General features: G+C 38.0%; 1 protein-coding gene and 1 long non-coding RNA gene across 3 annotated transcripts; one reads left to right on the top strand and one right to left on the bottom strand.

The window, feature by feature from the left end:
* The first annotated feature begins 789 nt into the window (after positions 1-789).
* On the top strand, positions 790-12000 carry LOC7479830 (transcriptional activator DEMETER). Of its 2 annotated transcripts, none has more exons than XM_002311011.4 (20): positions 790-1020; positions 1442-2168; positions 2625-4487; positions 4598-4960; positions 5728-5818; positions 5922-7353; positions 7498-7577; positions 7737-7821; positions 7914-8005; positions 8080-8148; positions 8277-8313; positions 8412-8494; positions 9266-9697; positions 10153-10189; positions 10272-10338; positions 10584-10723; positions 10830-10895; positions 11040-11154; positions 11239-11277; positions 11428-12000. In XM_002311011.4, exons 2-20 carry the CDS (start codon positions 1634-1636, stop codon positions 11538-11540), a joined length of 5739 nt encoding a protein of 1912 aa, XP_002311047.4. In that variant the 5' UTR covers positions 790-1020; positions 1442-1633; the 3' UTR covers positions 11541-12000. The 2 variants fall into 2 exon arrangements, with proteins under 2 accessions (XP_002311047.4, XP_002311968.4); XM_002311932.4 differs by having other exon boundaries at positions 791-1020; positions 10281-10338.
* A 247-nt stretch (positions 12001-12247) lies between these two features.
* LOC112328474 (uncharacterized) lies at positions 12248-12972 on the bottom strand. The gene is made up of 3 exons (XR_002983408.2): positions 12718-12972; positions 12566-12610; positions 12248-12418 (listed from the first exon to the last, which is right to left on the bottom strand). It is a non-coding gene; the product is annotated as an uncharacterized LOC112328474 (long non-coding RNA).
* Positions 12973-13754: the final 782 nt, after the last annotated feature.

Genomic DNA, 13754 nt, shown 5'->3' with positions numbered 1-13754 from the left:
TTTTTTTTTGCTGTTTCCACTTTTTTTTTCTATTGCGGGCACCTCGCAGTTAGATTTTGCACAGACAACAAGGCACGGAAAGTCTGCTTGCTGGGTTTAGTCTTGGGTTGGGGGAACACGTGCTTAGTTCATGCACAAATCAACAACACGCGTTGGAAGCATCTGAGGTATCTTCTCCTGCTGTGTTTGTGATTTACTGTAATACCCTTTGCTTATGAATTTATCCTGCCTAATTTATAACTAGGGTTGTGATTTAATTACAGGAAAAAAGACCTGGGAGTTTATTATAATTTGTCGTGCCTTTTCACCTCAGTATTTACTTAATTAAAGAGAGATTGCCATCTTAATTACTTACAAGGACAGTTCTAATTGATATGTCATTTTAAGACATGAAAAGTTATTTATGCGGGACTTTATGAAAAAGAACACCACCTGGCCAGCAGCAGCAGCAACAACCTACTAGAAGATAAAGGAGGAAAAATAGAAAGAAAACCATCAAGATAAACCTGCATGTTTGATATAAATGGCTGGGCAATTCTTCCATTTTATTTTATGGTAATTTGTGTTTTCTATTAAAATAGTTCACATGGTCTCCTTTTATACAGCTGTAATTTATGAAAATGGCAAGCATTAAGATTGAAAATCAGAGAGACCATATAGCAAGATAAGAATTAACAAGTTAGTAATGTCTCAAAATACACGCACGTAGCGAGTGACAAGTCAAAACAGTTGACACGAGTGGAAAAATATGGCAAGATTATATAATTTTGGAAATAGAGCAAGAAAACATGGAAAGCAAGGTTAGGATTAGGATTAGAAGGCAAGGTGGGGTGTGCCCATTTTATAAAAGACAAGGTGGAGTGCCCCGATCTAGTCTATGTTCTTATAACATATGAAATAAAGTTTGGTTCTTTTCCTCACTGTATTTTCTCTCTCTTTCCCTCCCTTACAACCGCAAGGACTTGGAATTTTCCGGCATTGACTCGTTTAAGGTTTTTCAGCTTACTGAGTTACAGATCGGTGAGCTAAGTGCTGTGCATGGATATTTTATTTACAATTTCTGTTTATTTTTTTTCCTTTGACCCTCAACAACTAGAGTGGTTGCATGTCTGTTGCTGCAAATCACAAAAAGATCTCTTAGAGATTTTATTGAAGTTTTTTTGGTACCCATAATCTTAGAAATTCAAAACTGAGTAGAATTCAGTCAATTTATGCAGATTTGGCTAATCTTGTTTTTTTTTAAAAATTAAGTAGCTATTTATTCATTTTCTTATTGTTTATTATACTGCCATTGTTATTCATGTTTTCCAAGAAACAGATAGATATAGCTTTTAGCCATTGAGAAATATATGGGAAATGATCTCTGCATTTATAACATAGATGCAATTGCAATTTCTCTTGACTTTATTCAAGTATAAAATGTGTTCTGGCTTTTTGACAGGGGAGGTTCAGGCACATGAGGTAAGAAAGAAGAAGAGGGTTTGTATAAATCAATGAATTTTGGCAATTCACCGAAAATCTTAGGCACCAGAAGCAAATTGGTGTTTTCAATTGAGAGAATCACTACCCAGAGCAGAGATGAGGAAGAAAAGCTAGAAACAGTTGGCTGGTAGAATGGATCCAATGATTAATCATGGAGAGATTTCCAATCCCGCAGGATATTGATTTCTTACCAACAATGACAGGGAAGCCCATTCCAAGATCTAATGTGATGCTGACTGATGGGCAAGGGAACCAATTGGGCAGAACGAATTGGCAACTGGGCGGATTTTCCAGTGGATGTGAACAGGATGTGTCAAGTTACAGCAGAGTGACTCAACATGCTGACCAGATTGATCAACTGGTTAGAAATGGTGGGGATAATATTAGGAATGCAGGCATAGGTCATGAGGTGACAAGAATGGGTAATAATACGGGCAATCATATAGAGAGTCAGACCGCAGGTTTGAATAGCAGTTTATTAGCAAGTATCTTAGCATATCCAAATATAGCTACATTTACCTCTCCAGTCGCACCTCCTAGTGCAAGCACATGCATGGTTTGGAGGCCTTCATTTCCCAACCTGCATGCTCAAGTCAACAATTGCAGTGAACCCAATTTGCTGCTCGGAAACCAAGCTCGCTGCTGGAATCTTTTGAGCAGCAGCTATATCTCACCCCAGACACACTGTAAGCAAACATACCTGTCCTTTAATTTTATGACGACTTGTTCACGAGACTGCTGTGATGTAGGAACTGCTCGTTCCAATCCATAGGTAACAGCAAAACATAAGATGTCTGCATTTCATGTCATATGGCATTGAATCAATTTGACAGAATGTAGTTCAGAGCACAGAGATGTAATTTAGCATGTAGGTTTCCATTTATTTATCTAGATCAGAATTTGACATTTTCTATATGCTTTGGTATGAGCAAAAGTATTTAAGCATTCCACACTCCACAGATTAACTAAGTTTGTGTCTTTTACTCATTTTACAAGAATCAAAACTCACTAGGAAGATAGAAAAACAAGAGACGCGGATGAAAAAGAATCAGCTTTCATTCTGCCACTAGCTGAACTTTTGTTTCAACCGCCTTTTTTGTCAAAATCTTATTCTACATTCTTAAGAATATTGCTTTCTACAGATGAACCTCCATCGCCTTGGCTTCCTCACCATGATCTAAACTCATCACCAAGAATAGAAGCTGATGCAGCCTCAAGTGTTACCACCTCTTTTAAATTTGCCACAGTAGTGCCAGATCAGGCCAAGAGATTGGAGAGTAAGCTTCCTACAACAATGAGTCCCTCGCGAGAAAAAAACTCAAGTGGAGAAAATGAGAAAAATGATTTAGTTGTATTCAATGAACTCAAAGCCAATCAACAAAATTCAGAAGAGCTCTCGTGTAACATTGCAGACTCATCTTCTGCTGTCATTTCTACACCATTTGAGGGAGAAAAAGATCTAGCAAGGCCAGATGAACAAGGCATCGACCTTAATAAAACACCACTGCAGAAACCTCCAAAGAGAAGAAAGCATAGGCCAAAGGTGATTGTGGAAGGCAAACCAAAAAGGACTCCCAAGGCTGCAACCACAAAAAACACCGACCCCAAGGAGAAGTCAACTGAAAAGCGGAAGTATGTTCGCAAGGCTTTGAAAGAGCCAGCAATTCAACAAACAGATTCTGCTATAGAGACTACACCTCCCAGCTCTGCAAAGAGGAAGTATGTGCGCAAGAAGGGCCTGAATGAATCAGCAGTTCAACATACAGATTCTATTGGAGAAACCATAAATACCCGTCCTGTGAAGAGAAAGTATGTGCGCAAGAAGGGCCTGAATGAATCAGCAGTTCAACATACAGATTCTATTGGAGAAACCATAAATACCTGTCCTGTGAAGAGAAAGTATGTACGCAAGAAGGGCATAAATGAATCAGCAAATCAGCATGCAGACTCTACAGTAGGGATTGCACATTCCAGTGCTGAAGTTGGTGCAAAATCATGTAGAAGAGAATTGAGGTTTGATTTGGAAACTACCACAGATGAAAGATACAGTAATGCAGCTGCTCAGGAGGACATGCTGAATAAAAAAAGAGGGACTTTTGATCTGAACACAAGTCTTCAAGTGGCAGATTCAAGCACTACAACTTCACAGATGAACCAGCATAATAGTTTACAGGTTGAAAACAAGCAATCAGGTGCTACAAGTAACCAGACACCTCTCATGAACCAGATGGGAAGAAGTTATACATCAATTTCAGAAAGACATGCAGTAGCTGCTGAACTAACTCCAAGAAAAATCATGCACATGGAGAATTTAAACGTCAATGCAAGAGATGCACGAGGAATTGGTCAAGTTGTCTTTCTAGAAAAAAGACCAGAGCGGACTAGACAGATAACATATCAGAATACCCCTCAATCAGTACAAATGATACCATTATATTTAATTGAGGGTAGAGGATCCAAGAGAGAACACCTTCATATTGAGAAAACAAACACTTGTACTTTTCAACCAGTGGGCTCATTGTTTGATGAATATTATCAAAGCATTCCAGGCGTGGGATGTTTGGAGGCCCAGAAAAGAAACAAAACAGAGAATGGGACTCAAACAAACACACTGAGTATGTCTTCTTGTGTTGCAACAACTAAATATCCTGGTGAGTGGTATGTTCACCCGACAGCTTCACAGAACCTTCCAAAGCAATGTATTTCATTTAACCCGATTTTACACCTAGAAAGGACAGGAGAGTCTAATGGATTGGCTCAAGTCCATAACTCCCTCTCCCCCACCACAATAGCAGTTTGTCACAACCTTTCACAAACCCCTCTCAAAACAAACCATGCATCTGATAGCCAACTGCAACCTGAAACTTGCAACACTGAAATGTCAAGAATACAGCAGATGTCTGGAGCTACTGTGTCAATAACAATTCCATCTGGAAAGGGTAGGATGCCGCAACAACCAAAGGATATCTTGAAAGAACATCAGCAGCCATCTGCAAAGAGAAGAGGTATAGCATGTTTAGCATATATTATAAGTATAATGCTTTAAGGGTTCAGATAACTTACTAAATGTTCTAGTCACCATAATTACAGCAACCACTCTTCACATCCAATGCAGGGCGACCAGCAAAGCAGAAATTCTCCTCTACAATTGAAGAAATCATACACCACATGGAGTGCCTCAGTCTCAATGCAAGGAGCAAAAAAATAAAAAACAAAGAGCAAAATGCACTTGTGCCTTATAAAGGAGGTGGCACACTTGTTCCCTATGACGGGTTTGAATTTGTCAAAAAACACAAGCCAAGGCCTAAAGTAGACCTTGACCCAGAGTCAGACAGAGTATGGAAACTGCTGATGGGAAAAGAAGGAAGTGAAGGCCTTGAAAGAACAGATAAAGGGAAGGAGCAATGGTGGGAGGAAGAGAGAAAAGTTTTTCATGGGCGAGTTGATTCATTCATTGCAAGAATGCATCTCGTTCAAGGTACAAATCTTGTACTTTTTCCCAACATATTCAAGATTATTACTGAATTCAACAGCAGAGAGAGAGAGAGACATGTATGTTATTTGTGCCCTCCAACTTGAGAACTAGTCCTGCTATGCTGCATCCACTCACAAACATACAACTTTATACTTATCTGAAGAAACAGAGCATTCATATTGCAGACATATTGCATTTGTACATGTAGAAGTACAAGTGTTTGTTTGTTTACATATGCACGTGTCCCTTGCAAATGCACAGAGACATAACATGGAATGTTGCAAATGCAAAAGCGCTGTCACCCATGAAAAACAAAAGCACAATTCAGAGAGAAGAATTATTTCACTTGGAAGAAAAAAGTCATCAGTAAGTTTCCCACTACTAATGTAAGTTTGTAGTAAAACAGAATCAGGTATTGCTATCAGGACAATATAAAAATGGAACTGCAAAATGTTTATGCTGCCTCTTCAGAGCAGATAAACATGTAAACCAGTGTGTGCTACATTTCCTCTGAGCTTTTGAGTTGCTAAAATAACCTACTGGAAAGATTCAATTGAGTTACAAAATTGTTCAAAAGTTCATTAACACATTTACTAATGCTTTCTAACGAGAAAAACTAGGTGAAATATAGTCACAAGTTCTGCAGCTCACAGATCACACATCTAATCCCTCAATGTTGTACCAAGAATGAACATACAGTTTAATTCCCTCTTTAGTGAATCAAATAGATAGTCACCTGCATGTATGAATGTAAATAACATTCTTTGCAGGAGATAGGCGTTTTTCAAAATGGAAGGGATCGGTTGTTGATTCGGTAATAGGAGTTTTCCTTACCCAAAATGTTTCAGATCATCTGTCAAGGTAAATATGACATTTCAGCTTAATTTCAAGAGCAGATGAGCCGTGATAATTAATCTCTATTCATGAACTGAACAATATCGTCAACTACATTCCCACCTTGCAGCTCTGCCTTCATGTCTCTAGCTTCATTATTTCCTCTGAAGTCTAGGAGCAATGCAGCTCATGACAGCCATAGGAAAGGCATCATGGTTGAAGAACCAGATGTCTGCATGCAAAACCCAAATGACATCATCAAATGGAACAGCAAGTTTAGGTATCCACTCTACAACCAAAGCCCCATTACACACCATGGATCAGCAGAACCACAGGGAGAATCTGAAACTTGGTGTATAGAAAGAGCAAGCATGGTAGGGGCACAAAGTCACAGCCTGGAGGAAGAATTTGTATCATCACAAGATTCTTTTGATTCCTCAACTGTCCAAGCAAATGGCGGAGTCAGATCCTACTCAGGCTCCAACTCCGAAACAGAAGACCCTCCTACTGGTTGCAAACCTAGCACAAGTCATGGTTTATCTTTTGTGGATCGTTTAGAGATGGAGAGTCCCACCTTGCTAGAAGAATTTGATGGTTGTGAGAGTGGGAGTTCATTGTTTCATAGGGGATCCGGGCATGAAAATGAGCAAGCAGAAGGTATACAGAACATGCAGCAAGGAGCTGGATTGGAAAGATTAGGTAATCTGAACTGCTTTTCTCCATATAATAAGCAATTCGATTACTGCAATCCACAGATGCAAGGGAAAGTGGTTTCGTGCAGTAACTATGGGTTGCTACACATGACTTCACAGTCCAATGCACAGCAAGCAGAAGGCTTCAAATTGCAGAGTGAAGATTCCATATCTTCTTGGACATCAAATTCTTCCAGATTCAACAAAGAAAAGGCTGCAAGCTGCTCAAGCAAAACTGTTGGACAAAAGGCTGCGAGTGTGGGTAAAAAAGCTGCCAGGGAATACGAGTTGCCAAGGTATCAAGAAGCTCCACTAGCAGTCCAACATTCTCTCTACAGAAAGCAATCAATGTATGAACAAAGCAGTTTTCAGCCTTACCATGAAAATCAAGTTAATGAGAGGAACGAGACCTTGCAATGGCAAAGCATGTCAGCTGGTGGACCTGTAAATCTTGCCGAAACATTGCCTGAGAAGCAAAACAGTTACACACAGCACATCTCGAATGTCCCCAGACTCACAGAAAACATTCTTGATTTTCAGAGGATCACTTCCGTGAATAAGCAAACACCCCAAGAAAACATAGTGGTTGACCCAAATACAAAGAAGAAAGTACATCCTGATAACAGGGAAAACCTCAAGTCAAATGCAAATGCCTCAAAAGCTAGAAAAGGAAAAGTTGAGAGTGAGAAAGCAGATGTATTTGACTGGGATAGTTTAAGGAAGCAAGTGCAGACAAATGGAAGAAAAGAGAGAACCGAAGACACGATGGATTCCTTGGACTATGAAGCAGTGCGATGTGCTGGAGTCAACGAGATTTCTGAAGCCATCAAAGAAAGAGGGATGAATAAAATTCTAGCAGAACGAATCCAGGTATTTTAGTATGTTTAACCTCAAGCCTTAATAACCTTTCTTTCCTCTTCAAATGGCTTTGTGAACTGTTCTCTTACTCATGGTGTATTGTGTGAACTCAAGGCACAGATGAAACATGTTAATAATGGTTGCACAATATTGCAGGAATTCCTAAACCGACTGGTAAGGGAACATGGAAGCATTGATTTGGAATGGTTAAGAGATGTGCCCCCTGGCAAAGCAAAGTAAGCCACCCCAAATATTAGAGTTCCTACTCAAAAGTATTGATTATTCCAGTATGTCAATATGAAGCTGCTCATAACAAAATTTAAGCAAAAGATAGCAAACAATTCATCAAATGTCATAATATGTTCCCCAGTTTCTGAAATATCTTTATTTTTCAGGGATTATCTGCTAAGTATACGGGGGTTGGGGTTGAAAAGCGTGGAGTGTGTGCGGCTCCTAACACTTCATCATCTTGCGTTCCCAGTGAGTTTCATGTGTAAAAAACAGATAATGTTGAACTTACAAGAGATAGCAAATTTGTACAATTCAAATGATTCGATTGCCTGTTTGTAAAGGTTGACACAAATGTTGGGAGAATAGCAGTTCGACTAGGATGGGTCCCTCTCCAGCCACTGCCAGAGTCACTGCAGTTGCACCTGCTAGAACTGTAAGTATTATATGTAACAAAATTGACACCAAAATTTTCTAGTTCACCAAAAATGCTAACCAAATTTCCTCTAGGTACCCAATACTCGAGTCAATTCAAAAATATCTCTGGCCAAGATTGTGCAAACTCGATCAAAGAACACTGTAATCACATGACTCTTCCTTGGAGCCCTTCTGTTCATTGAAAGCTGTACTCTCCATGCATAAAGATCATGCTTTTTTTTTATTCAGATAAGATTTGTTGATTTCCGTCTTTTTTTATGGGATTACAGGTATGAATTACATTACCAGATGATCACATTTGGAAAGGTATACTCATTTTGGCACTTGATAGCATATTAATCAGAGTACTCTTCGTGATTAAGCATCTGAAAAGCATCAAAATACCCATGCTTTAACTTATGCAGGTCTTTTGCACAAAGAGTAGACCCAACTGTAATGCATGTCCCATGAGAGCAGAATGTAGACATTTTGCAAGTGCCTTCACAAGGTTTGCATATCTTCTCTGACTGCCAACAGCATGTAACAAATATTATGCTAGCCATCAAAAAATATAATTTTGAAATATAAAACATTGCAAGGTTGACCATTTCAGTATTCAATCACATGAAATATAATTAGTGTGGTATAACTTAGAAACACCACAACTAGAATAAAATACACAAAATGACCGGTCACTTGTAGCAATAAAAGTTAGCGAGGAGGAAAATTAATTGCAATTCGTAATGTCATGCTATGCTACTTTCATAGTGGTTGACTGCTCTCTTGCAGCAACAAAGAGGTAGGGTAGTGTTTCAATTAAAAATACATGATCTATGACCCAAAATTATTCATGATCTCCGAGTCAGTTGCACATGAGGGGCCACAATTTTACTTCAGTTTAAGACAAGATGTTTGAAAAAGGAGTTTTTCATTGAAGACAATCCTTGAAAAAAACATTTCTGTTTCTCATATTGGGTAAGCATGCATTCTTGTCCAGGCCATAGATATATAAAGATTTTTACCAACTCTTCCAGGCTAAAAAGTAAATAATGACTATCCCATCTTTGATCTATCCTAGTTGTAGGAGGGGAAAACGAAGTAAAAGAAAATTTAGTGTTGATAATTGCTGAAAGAGATCAATGGATGAGATAACAAGAGATCTAAATAGACAAGTTAAATTTCATTTTCTCAAAACCAAGTACCTCGTTTCTTAATATGCATAACAGGCATACTTTTGATTTTTTAAAGCAAAGGAAAATACGTGCTCTATTTGATGCAGTGCAAGGCTTGCACTACCTGGACCAGAAACAAAGGATATAACAACTTCAACCGTTCCCTTTATGCCTGAAAAAAGCCCAAGCATAGTCATCAATCCCATGCCATTACTTCCACCTGAGGACAACCAACATAAAAGTGTGGGGTTTGATATTGGCAGTTGTGAGCCCATAATTGAAGAGCCAGTAACACCGGATCAAGAGCAGACTGAATTAGCAGAGACTGATATTGAGGACTTCGGAGAAGATCCTGATGAAATACCCACAATAAAACTCAACATGGAAGAGTTTACTGAGAATTTACAGAATTATATACATTCAAACATGGAGCTCCAAGAATACGACATGTCCAAAGCATTAGTTGCTTTGGATCCAAATGCTTCTATCCCCACACCCAAATTGAAGAATGTTAGTCGCCTACGGACAGAACACCAAGTGTAAGTAAAATCTTCTCATAATCAAGGTCGGAACCGAGTTCCTCCACCTTTTTAAGTTTTTTCTTGGTCCTTATGCTTAATAGTTATTTTATAAAAGCTCTATCGTTGCTCATAACCAATAACAGAATGATTTACTAGTAACATCCATACAGCTCAACAAATCAAAGACAGATTCATACAAAACTATATAAGGTTAGCAAAAATCATCTCGAACATGTGATAAACCGAACCAACTATCGGCACCATGCACATCATGCAACAGTAGTACTTGGAAATGAAAAAAAATTAGTTGCTAAAAAAACAGAAGACCCCAGGTATCAAAATAATGGCAGAAAGCCAGATTTCAAACTCACAGCCTGCTCCATTAATTAGTATAATATGTTGAGGGGGAGTTTGGACCATGGATGAGGTCCTAAATGATGCATCTCACACTTTGTCTTCGTGATGTTATGCAGGTATGAACTTCCAGATTCACATCCTCTCCTTCAGGGGGTTAGTTTTCCTTCCATTTTCTAACATTTTTATTCCCTTGAAACTACATGCTTTATTTAACAGCCACTGAGCCACTTTATAGAACTTGCAGATGGATAAAAGAGAACCTGATGATCCTAGTCCATACCTTCTAGCAATATGGACACCAGGTAAGCACAAAAACTGTGACTTTCAATGGTTTCAACAGCAACTAAACGAATTTCAGACTACCTGTACTGTATTTAGAGAACTAAGTACTGTTGGAGCATGTTGCAAAGCTTCAGGCGTGTTAATATGATTTACCAAAGTAGCAAGCATTCTACTTATATGATGTGACAAGAAGTAGGAATGCCCCTCTCATGAGTAAAAGATGCCACTGTCTTGAAGTATTACAAAGCAATATCTTATTATTCAGGTGAAACTGCAAATTCAATTGAGCCACCTGAACAACAATGTCAGTCCCGGGAACCAAACAAATTGTGCAATGAAAAGATATGTTTTTCATGCAACAGTATCAGAGAAGCTAATTCACAAACAGTAAGAGGAACACTTCTGGTGAGTATATCCATCTTTGTGGTACATAAATAATCATCGTGGAAGCCCCAGCATTCTAGTTAACTACATGTTTTGCATACTGATATTTTTATTACCACGTATACAGATACCTTGTAGAACAGCAATGAGAGGAAGCTTCCCGCTGAATGGAACGTACTTTCAAGTGAACGAGGTAAAACTACTAAAACTGTGTAATTCTCCTATTTCCTACAAATGACCATGACCAGGAAACCCTGCCCATCCTATGTATGCCAGAATTTAAAGCCATAAACTTTTCAATAAATAATTATCAAGTGAATCTGCAATTACCTTGCAGATGTTTGCAGATCATGAATCTAGCCTAAACCCAATTGATGTTCCAAGAAGTTTGATATGGAATTTGCCAAGACGGATTGTCTACTTTGGAACTTCTGTACCATCGATATTTAAAGGTACAAGACAATGTTAGTGCATTGACATTCCAACTAGATTACAAAGGAGAAGGCTGGCTAACAAGAACTCATTATTTTTCCCAGGACTTTCAACAGAAGGAGTTCAGCACTGCTTTTGGAAAGGTATCCGATGCTGTTTTCAGTAATTAATAAAATCCTGACATATGAAAGACACCTTCCCAGTCATGCCGGGATATTGTTAAATTCAAGTCCCATACACTTGGCAACCTTCAGTCAGCTTGACTTTGTCGATTGGTGAAACTTTATTTGCAGGATTTGTTTGTGTGAGGGGGTTCGACCAGAAAACAAGAGCACCCCGACCTCTCAAGGCCAGATTACACTTTCCAGTAAGTAGGTTGGTAAAGACAAAGAACGAGAAAAAATGACAAGCAGGAGAGCAGCATGCGAAGTTTAACAGCAATGGTTCTGACCAGCAAGACATTGCTACCTTATTTTTTGTTTAATAGACATGGCAAGCTTTGTGAAGAAGAAAGATCCTTGACTAACATTCTGTTGTAGATTCAAGTGTTCTTCCTCTAACATGAGATGCATTACAATATCCGAGCTGGGCACACAAATTTCAATTGAAGTGGTAGGATAGCATCGCTAATGGGATGTAGTTGATGCGATCCCATTTACAGGATCCAAACCCAGCTGAGAGAATTTTCATGTGTAATTGTAGGATGACATGGCTAGTGGAATTTAGTTGATTTCATAGTTTTTAAGATGCTTTTTTTCTATTCAAGCTCAAAACAGGGCCATTCTTAAGAAACTAGTCATTGTGAGCAACACTCCTGTCATCCAAATTATTTCAATTCATGCTCGAATCAGAGCTATTTTCAAAAAGTAGTGAGTAGCGGCAAATCTCTCTCCCCCTCACCTGATTCTTTTTCAAATCATGCTCAAAACAGAGCCCTTGTTCAATAATTAATCAATATCAAAAGAGCACATAACATCATAATCCTATGCATTCAGCTATTTAGCTAAGCCAGACACAATTAATCCACTAGATCAACAAACCAACACATTTATGACCTACCTCAAGCAATTCATCAATCAAATCACAAACATTTCACAAGCAATCAATCTGATCGATTTCTAACAAAAACTGATATTAACTTCTCGTCGCCGTTTTAAAAAAATAAAGCAGAGACATATTCAGAAGAAAAACAAAAACACGAAAAAATAATGCTCGGTAATTTAAATTACGCTAAAAAAACTTAGCTCGATCGATTCCAGCACGGTGTATCTAATCGTTTTTTCTCTGCAGCCAAACAAACACGTGCTCACAATTCCAAAAAATCAATAACAGCAACGACAGTAAATCGCAATCAAAAACAAATAAACAGCAACAATAACAGAAATCGCGACCGATGACTAAAATAATAACGCAATCAGAAGTTCAAATTACCTGCGCTTAAATTCTCATCAACGCCAACTCGTTTTCGCTGATTTTCTGCAGTAAGAAGAAGGAGGATAAATCAAGCTGAGAAACAGAGACGCGAGGAGTTAGGGTTTGGAATTGGAGAAATTCGAGCGAACTCGGAGATCGAAGCTGCGTACCTGAGAAGTAAGAGCACGATCGAGACACGGAAACTCTCTCTCTCTCTCTCTCTCTCTCTGGATGATGAGAGGGGGGAGTGGGCGGATATGAAGAGAGAACTTAAGGGGAAGGGTTTTGGAAATTATTATATTTGTTATTTTTATATTTCATATCCGGGGATGGATTTGATTTCCTTGCTGGTGCTCTCTTTCAATGTTTGCCGCCTTTTTGTTTTCCCTTTCCCTCTGATCGTGATTTTGAAAGTTTCTGCTTTGGTTGTGGATGGGGTTCTCGGGATTTTTGTGAAACCGTGGCTTATATGTCGACACGTGTGTTCTTGCGGCTGAGGATGAACTATTTTTGCCCCTGTGGGTTGCGGGATGTTCCAATTTTTACCCCATGGTTCAAAACTTTTTTAATAGTACCCCTGATTTTTAGATTTTTTAATGTTGTGAGACACTTTGAAGGTCTTTGATGATTTAGCTTCCGGTGATCAATTAATTTAAAGAATTATTTTAAAGAGGGTGTAGTGAAAACATCATAGCATTAGAAACACAAACGATAAATAAAAAATTAAAATATGTCTTTGAGATGTAAAGATATATAGCGTGAGCTGGCATGTTAAAGCATTTCGTGCAATAAATTTAAAATTTATTTATCCTGTGTTACATTTTTGTATTATATTACAGTTATTGTGTTGTGCTATTGATAAAATTACTTGAATTAAAATCATTGTTAAATATATAAATATAAAATTAAACATTTTCTATAGTAAACTAAATAAATTACTTAATAAATAAATCCTTTACTTGAAAAAAAAAGTAAACGTCATAAAAAACATAATAACCAGGACATTATATGTTTTTAGTGAAAAAAAACTATAAATAATTTACCTAAGATCCATACAAGCTGAGTCTAACATGCTTGATTTTAGCTAATTTTAAAATATTAAAAGATACTAATTGTGTAGTTGAATATTAGTTTATTAATGAGTATAGAGTATAAATCATTTAAGCTAGACAGTTTTAAAATATATTTAATATTATTTTTATCTTTT

Source organism: Populus trichocarpa, chromosome 8 (genome assembly GCF_000002775.5).
Source record: "Populus trichocarpa isolate Nisqually-1 chromosome 8, P.trichocarpa_v4.1, whole genome shotgun sequence".
Taxonomy (NCBI): Eukaryota; Viridiplantae; Streptophyta; class Magnoliopsida; order Malpighiales; family Salicaceae; genus Populus; species Populus trichocarpa.
The sequence above is the reverse complement of the archived record's forward strand: the minus strand, read 5'-3'. Positions and strand labels throughout refer to the sequence as shown.

Coding starts and splice junctions, on each gene's coding strand:
- LOC7479830 (XM_002311011.4), top strand. CDS start 1,634: ATGGAGAGATTTCCAATCCCGCAGGATATTGATTTCTTACCAACAATG. Junction 10,190..10,271: donor CACATCCTCTCCTTCAGGGG/GTTAGTTTTCCT, acceptor GCCACTTTATAG/AACTTGCAGATGGATAAAAG. Junction 10,896..11,039: donor CGTACTTTCAAGTGAACGAG/GTAAAACTACTA, acceptor ATTACCTTGCAG/ATGTTTGCAGATCATGAATC.